Consider the following 6959-nt stretch of genomic DNA (forward strand, 5'->3'; position numbering starts at 1 on the left):
GCATACTCTTTACAATGTTTATTTTTGTAAAGGGACAAATAATTTTGTAAAAAGTATTAACAAATTGTGTCTTCAAAAGGTTTGTTTAATAAAACTAATCTCCATGAAAAGTTCTTAAGCATTCATAAGTATTGGTTAATTTATGGTATGCACTACATTGGTTAATAAAACTCCTCCTTTGCTGAATGAACTGGAAAGCAAGATATACAAGTTAGTCTAATACAAAAATAATTAAAGTAAAAAATACAAATTTAAAGGATTAAACATACAGTACTATCTTTTTCTGTTTCCTTTTCTTCTTCATACTTATTTTCTAATCCTGGAGATTTTCTTTCACCATTAATATATCTATAATGTGTAATTACAGTATAATTCAGTAATACTTTGTGTAAATTGATAACTTATTAAATTACCCAAAATTTTGTTCCAAACGTAATTTATATTCATGTGTTTGTAAGGTTGGATACTTTTGAGTATCACCAGAAGCAATAAATTGCCATTGATTTTTTAAATGTGTATTTTGTTCTTCTGAACTTGATAACACAATTGTATTCTGCATTAGTTCTATAAAATAAAATATTTATATCAATGTTATGCATATACATTTCTCAGAAAAATAATGAAATATAAAACTATATTATATTCAAAATATTATTTTTGTTACCTTTGTCACAGATATTTGTTGGTAGCATTTGAAAATTTTGTTCTGCTTCACCTATTTTTGTATAAAATTGCTTTTGAACATCATCATCATAAAAACATTGATTTCCATTTTTTATATGAATTGTATTAGAATTGCTATTCATAATTAGATTTACCCGTTCATGCAATTCTATTAATTCTTTCATATTCAACGACTAAAAGCATATAATTGTCATCAATTAATGTCCCACTATTATATGAAAATGCAGTTACATACTTGTAACCAATTTTCCGAGTCAAAACTTCTTTCGCACCTCATGTTATCTTCGAATTGTTTTTGTAAAATTTCAATATTTGCTTTGTGTCTTTCACAAAGTGCATTTACACTACTACCATAATTTTTTTTCATTAACATTAACTTATCTTGATATTCTTGTATGTGAGACTATATAAAGGTTGTAGAAATATTAAAATAAAAAGATTATATGATACAACATTGCTAAATATAGTATACATATTTGCAGAAATAATAAATTTTCTATACTAATATTAAGTAATAGCTACTTTAAGTATGGCATGAAGATCAGCATTTTTTTGTTCTAATTGTTTTATGACTTCTTTATCATGTCTTATTTCAGAATCCTTAATCTCAATGTCATGTAATAATTTCTCAATTTCATTCTGGTTTTCATTATGTTCATTTTCGGGATATTTAATTTTATTCTTCATCTTGAAACTATTATCTTCTGAAGAATTGAATTGCTCAAATATCACATAATTGCTTTTGCCTATTTCTTCTTTTATGTTTATATTATTTAGTACTTGCGTTTCAATTGCTTCTATTTCATTCTCTTTTATTTCTCGTCTTTGTTCCCCACATTCTGATTTTAAATCGTTAGTTACATTATGTATTGTTAATTTTGTTTCTTGATATATCTAAGAATAAAACAAACATTAATAAATAATAAGAAATAAAGCATATACATAAATTTATTTTATTAACTTTATATTGGAAAGAGTATACAATTTGCTTCTTAATTTTTCTTCAACTACTTCATTACAAAGCCTAATCGACAATTCAGAGTTTTCATTTTTCCAATATTCCACATTTTTTTTCAAGATGTCATTTTCACGTAAAAATATGTCTAATTTATTATCAAGCTTTTTATTATTATTTTGATCATTTAGCAGTTGTGTTCTTAGATTATTAAGTTCAATTTTTAATTTCTTCTCGTTTTTATCTATTTTTGTAAGATCTTCTTGCATCGTATATATGATATCAATTTTATCGTTTTGTTCGGTTAATGATGCTATTATTTGATTCATTTTTATAACCGCATTTTCAACATCCTTCAATTTCTCTTTCAATGATCTATTTTCATCTTCTAGTTTTTTGATTTCATAATGTTTTTCTTCAATTGCGTTTTCATATTCACCAACTTTTTGCGATAACATATCATTTCTATCAATCTTACTCTTCAAACTAATTATAGTTTCATTTTTTATAGAAATAGTTGCATTTGCCTGCCTATTTTTTTTCTGTAATTCATTGTTTTCAGATTGTAAATTAATCAACCTATAGAAATATTGATAATTAGAATACAGTATAAAATAACAAGTAGCAATAAAAAAAAATTATTACCCTTTTTCCATATTTTTAAGTTCATTTTCTAAAGTACTCTTTAAATTTTCAGTTTCAAGGAGCTCTTGAACCTGTTGTGATAAATTCTTAATTTCTTCATTTTTTGTTATTAACTGTCTTTCACTCTGTTGACATTCATTCAATAATCTATTTCCAGTATTTTCAAGATTTTTCTTTTCTTTTTTTAGTGCATTGCAATCTTTATTGTAAGTGGACAATTCATCTTTAAATGTTTGAAGCTGTTCTTCAAATTTTAATATGAGTGCATTTTTTTTATTAAGTTCTGCAGTTATGTCTGATAACTGTTCTTTCATTACAACATTGTTTTCACATTGTTCTTTAATTAAACAGTCACCTTCTCCTCTTCGCAATAGCTGATGCGCTACTTCTTTCTTTAATTGAGCTATTTCTATGTTTTTCTTTTGTAATTCTGTTTGTTGTTCTTCTATTGTTTCAATTATTTGCGTGCATTGACCTTCAGCACCTTAACAACAATATTTTTTGATATACATTATATTGGTATATGCTTTATTAATATAGTCAAAGAAAAAAGTGATTCTTTTTAAATAATTTGAGGTAAGTTATTACAATAAATAATTCTAGAATTCTATATATGCAACAAATAATTAAAATTATTGTGTAGTATTACGTAATTGAAATATTTAAGAATTACCTTGGATAGCTACATTTATTCTATTGATACAAGAGCTTAAATGTTTTTCAAATGCTTGGTTAATTTTTTCATCACATAAATTTTGCTTTTCTGTACATAATATTTCATTTAATAATTGATGCAAAATGGTTTCAATAAATTCATTTATTTTATTTTGTACTTGTAATAAGTTATTAGGTAATTGTTTAATATAAGAATTATACTTCTTATATTCTTCTTTATGCTGATTATATAAATCAGAAATTAACTGTTTCTTTAAAGTTACATCTAGAGGGAAGATTAATATAATGCATATTAATATCGATTTTGTAGAAATATAAATCAAAAGTTAAGCCCACCCTGAGAAATATTAATAGCTGATTGTGTGTCCTTAAGAATTTCATAAAAATAGTAAGTTTGTTTAATCATTAAAGGACGCTCAATTTCTGCATACATTTGTAGTTTTTGTATAAGAAAACGCAACTTAATTAAGAAATGCGAAAAGTATTCTATAATTTCTTTTTCTATTTCATCTATATTATCCTTTCTATTCAATTTGATCATATAATTGTGACATTCCTATTAAAAAGAGCATATCGTTATTTATTTTGAAGTAGGAGATTAAATTAATGAAAGTATTACTTTTTCGAGCCCATAAGAATTCAAATTGTTTGTTATTTCATTTAATGCATGTTCAGTACTGGTTGAGTTAAAAAGATCTTCAAATACTATTTCATTCTCATTACTTTTATCTCGCCTTACATTTAACCGCACTATTTTGTTCTCTGCATTGTCCTTCTCAACTAAATGAATAAACTATTCATAGTATCAATTTAATTTATAATAAAAAATATAATTCTACTTGCTACATAATAACGTTACTTGTATTTCTTAAATCCACATCAGAATCATAATAAAAATCTTTACAAATCATGCTTTCTAAGTTCTGGTTAAGATAGGTTTGTTGCTTATTATTTTCTATATAATGCTTTAAATCTCCTATTTCTTGTAAAAGATTCTGACTTTCTATTTTATAACTTTGAAATCTTGTCATAATGATGTTTATATTGCATAGTATATTATTTGCTTCTTCACCAATATCCAAGTCACAATTTGTACAACTGTAAACTTCTTCGCACACTCCGTTAAGCTCTTCCAAATTGTTTAAAGTATATTTCAAATTATTAAAAAAGTCACTAATTTCTTGTTTCATCAAACCTAGCTGTGCTTCATATTGAGAAATTTTGATACTTTTATTGCGAATTTCAGCTTGTAAGTTTTCTGACATATTCTTTGCTTCCATCTAATTAGCCATATAGAGTGTAATAATTATAAATCAATGAAGTGTTTACTAAGTACAATAAAAATAATATACCTGTTCATGATATGTAACAGACATTCCTTTAATCAATTTTAATAATTGATTTAGTTCTTCTTCTTGATCTGCTAATACACAACTTTGTTCATAATTTTGTTTTTTAAGCTCATCTTTTTCTTGCAAGACGCTTTTTAATTGTTCCAGAACCATACTATAACTTTCAGCATTCTTAGCCAGTTGTTCCATTTTTTGCAATTTTGTCTGCAATTAAAAATATGTACTATATCTACTAAAATATGTAAAATTACTTACTAAAAGTGAATCTTTTTCTAATTGCAGTGTTGTTGCTTTTTCAGCACATAATCTGAACTTTTCAATTTCCTGTGATTGTAAATAACAACTTTCACATTTTTCATTTAGATCTTGTTTGAGTTGATCCATCAAATATTTACAACCATAGAACTGAAAAAGAAAGGAATACACATTTACAAAATTAGTTCATATATGAAGTATATGTTACCTTTTGCTTCAAATCTTCTACTTCACAATTACGTTGATGATCCAATTTCAATAATTTTTCATGTAATATCTGTACAATAATTATTAATTACCAATTGAGTGTAATCTTTTCATAAAATAAGTTATTTTGTGAAATTGCATTTTGTAGACTTGCTTTAAGATTCCCTTGGTGACTGTGTATACAATCCTCTTTGTCTTTTAATAAAATCTCCAAATCTTTATTCATATCTCGCAATTCTTCTAATTCGGCATCCTTTACCTTGAAATTAGAAATAATTACTTTAGTTAGATATAATAACAAATATGACAGAAATATGATTATTGTAATTATATAAAATATAACAAGAATATTTCATACACAAAGATCATTTCCTAAAGCAATGATTTCTGCATCTTTTTGAATGATAATTCTTTTATGAATGCTATTATGCAGATTATAATCAGATTCTGTCCCTAATTCGCTATCAAATTCTGATGGACTTTCAATATCTTGTGAACTTTCACTACAAGATGCATCACATTCAAAACTTTGTTCTTCATGATTATTTGTTTGCAAACTACTTTTATCTGGTTCTATCGTACTATTATCCTCGTCGCTATATCTAGATGTGAATGATGTTTGTGACATTGCCTAAAAAATAATATTTATGTAAATAAGTTCTTTAAATGGTAGGAAAGTCGATTATATCCATACAGATACAGTTATAATTTTGTTTAAATATTTATCAACTTGATCATCAGTCTGTACTTCTACATCATGTGTTTCTTTTTTCTCACTGTAATCTACAAAATTGGAATAAAAATAAAAATTTTTAAAATAAATATTTGATATACTCTTATCTGTACCTGCTGTAGGAAGTAATTTCATGGTACTTTTACAAGATGATACGAAATTATAATTGTTCAAAGCTGAATCCACATCAAATGGAGTTAAAGTGTAAGAATACAATTGATTGGATTGATTTCTTATGGCTGATACATTCCTTGTATCATTCTGAAAATATCTTTCACAAGGTATATGAATTGATAAACATGAATTTGACTGAACCACAGGTCCTGATTTGCTAATATTAAGAAATGCATCCTTTAAAAATCCTGTTGTGTAATTGGTTTTCTGTGGTAATTCTCTTATTTTTGAAGCATTATCCTATACAGAAAATATTGTGAAATAGTATGAAATTATTAAATAATTCTAAAAATACTACATAATAACATAACATAATATTATATGCTTCAAAAGTTACTTACTAAATTTTGTAATTGTTCTTCTTGTTTAGGAGTGAGTTTAAGACTTTTATATTTTTGTAACTCTCTTTTAACTGCATGAAGTTCATTTTGAGCTTGAGAGTTGAGTTGTATTATATTATCAATCACTACATTGAAAGGTACTATTTTTCCTACCTGGAAGAAAATATATAACAAAGTTTTTTTTCAATTTATAAAATGTGTACTTAATTAAATACATACTGGTGAATCATGTTCGCTAAGTTCGCGAAAGTAACGCGAATTTTCTAAAGTATTTGGACTCCAAGCTCTGATATCTGAACAAGAATCATGTAACTTTAATCGACCTTCCAAACGTTTTTTTGGTAAAACATAGTCACCATATATCAGAGGTGTGGTTGAGTTGGGTCTACTAGCTAAGAAAATTCGTGGACCATGTTCCACATAAGACATATTTTTTTGTTCTTATTTTTACTCAATATTAATTCTACTCAGCTTATACATTAATTATTACTAGTATTAATATAACTGGTAGAATCTAAAGTTCTTTTTCAAAGTATAATTTATTAAGTGAATTGCATTATTTATTTCATTGTTTTTATTTATATACCATAGTAACTATTAAAAAACAAAGTCTAAAATGAACATAAAAGGTGACCAATGAAATTTACACATTTATACAATAAAATATTTTATTCTATAAGCTGCCATTAGAAAGAATTATATTACTACAAATGCGTAGCATTTATTGTAATTTCTTAGTTTTATCACTGCTGTAAGTACAATGCAGACATGGCATACATCTTATGATACACCATGAATTGCTTTCAGTATAGAAATTATATGTCAGAATAATGACTATACTTTAATTACGAACTCATGAAGATAACGAAAAGTTTATACTAATATGTATATATTTTATTTAAGTACAAAATGTTATGTATAGACTGCTTGAACGCATA

General features: G+C 25.5%; 2 protein-coding genes across 2 annotated transcripts; both read right to left on the reverse strand.

Moving 5' to 3' along the window:
* Positions 1-94: 94 nt before the first annotated feature.
* Positions 95-4224, reverse strand: LOC108578613 (putative leucine-rich repeat-containing protein DDB_G0290503). Its single transcript, XM_017941977.1, has 12 exons — positions 3819-4224; positions 3579-3739; positions 3296-3515; positions 2958-3224; positions 2285-2768; positions 1663-2218; positions 1207-1578; positions 920-1087; positions 665-857; positions 414-564; positions 270-348; positions 95-190 (listed from the first exon to the last, which is right to left on the reverse strand). The coding sequence occupies exons 1-12, from the start codon at positions 4222-4224 to the stop codon at positions 95-97; spliced, it is 3153 nt and encodes a 1050-aa protein (XP_017797466.1).
* Positions 4225-4287: 63 nt separating this feature from the next.
* On the reverse strand, positions 4288-6450 carry LOC108578614. The gene is made up of 8 exons (XM_017941978.1): positions 6241-6450; positions 6022-6174; positions 5468-5920; positions 5132-5404; positions 4928-5032; positions 4775-4843; positions 4567-4716; positions 4288-4515 (listed from the first exon to the last, which is right to left on the reverse strand). The coding sequence occupies exons 1-8, from the start codon at positions 6448-6450 to the stop codon at positions 4288-4290; spliced, it is 1641 nt and encodes a 546-aa protein (XP_017797467.1).
* Positions 6451-6959: the final 509 nt, after the last annotated feature.

This window comes from Habropoda laboriosa, unplaced genomic scaffold (genome assembly GCF_001263275.1).
Source record: "Habropoda laboriosa isolate 0110345459 unplaced genomic scaffold, ASM126327v1 scaffold45, whole genome shotgun sequence".
Lineage (NCBI taxonomy): Eukaryota > Metazoa > Arthropoda > Insecta > Hymenoptera > Apidae > Habropoda > Habropoda laboriosa.

Coding starts and splice junctions, on each gene's coding strand:
- LOC108578614 (XM_017941978.1), bottom strand. CDS start 6,450: ATGTCTTATGTGGAACATGGTCCACGAATTTTCTTAGCTAGTAGACCC. Junction 6,175..6,240: donor TTAGCGAACATGATTCACCA/GTATGTATTTAA, acceptor ATTTTCTTCCAG/GTAGGAAAAATAGTACCTTT. Junction 5,921..6,021: donor AAGAACAATTACAAAATTTA/GTAAGTAACTTT, acceptor TTTTCTGTATAG/GATAATGCTTCAAAAATAAG.
- LOC108578613 (XM_017941977.1), bottom strand. CDS start 4,224: ATGTCAGAAAACTTACAAGCTGAAATTCGCAATAAAAGTATCAAAATT. Junction 3,225..3,295: donor AGCTATTAATATTTCTCAGG/GTGGGCTTAACT, acceptor TCTTCCCTCTAG/ATGTAACTTTAAAGAAACAG. Junction 2,769..2,957: donor AATAAATGTAGCTATCCAAG/GTAATTCTTAAA, acceptor ATTGTTGTTAAG/GTGCTGAAGGTCAATGCACG.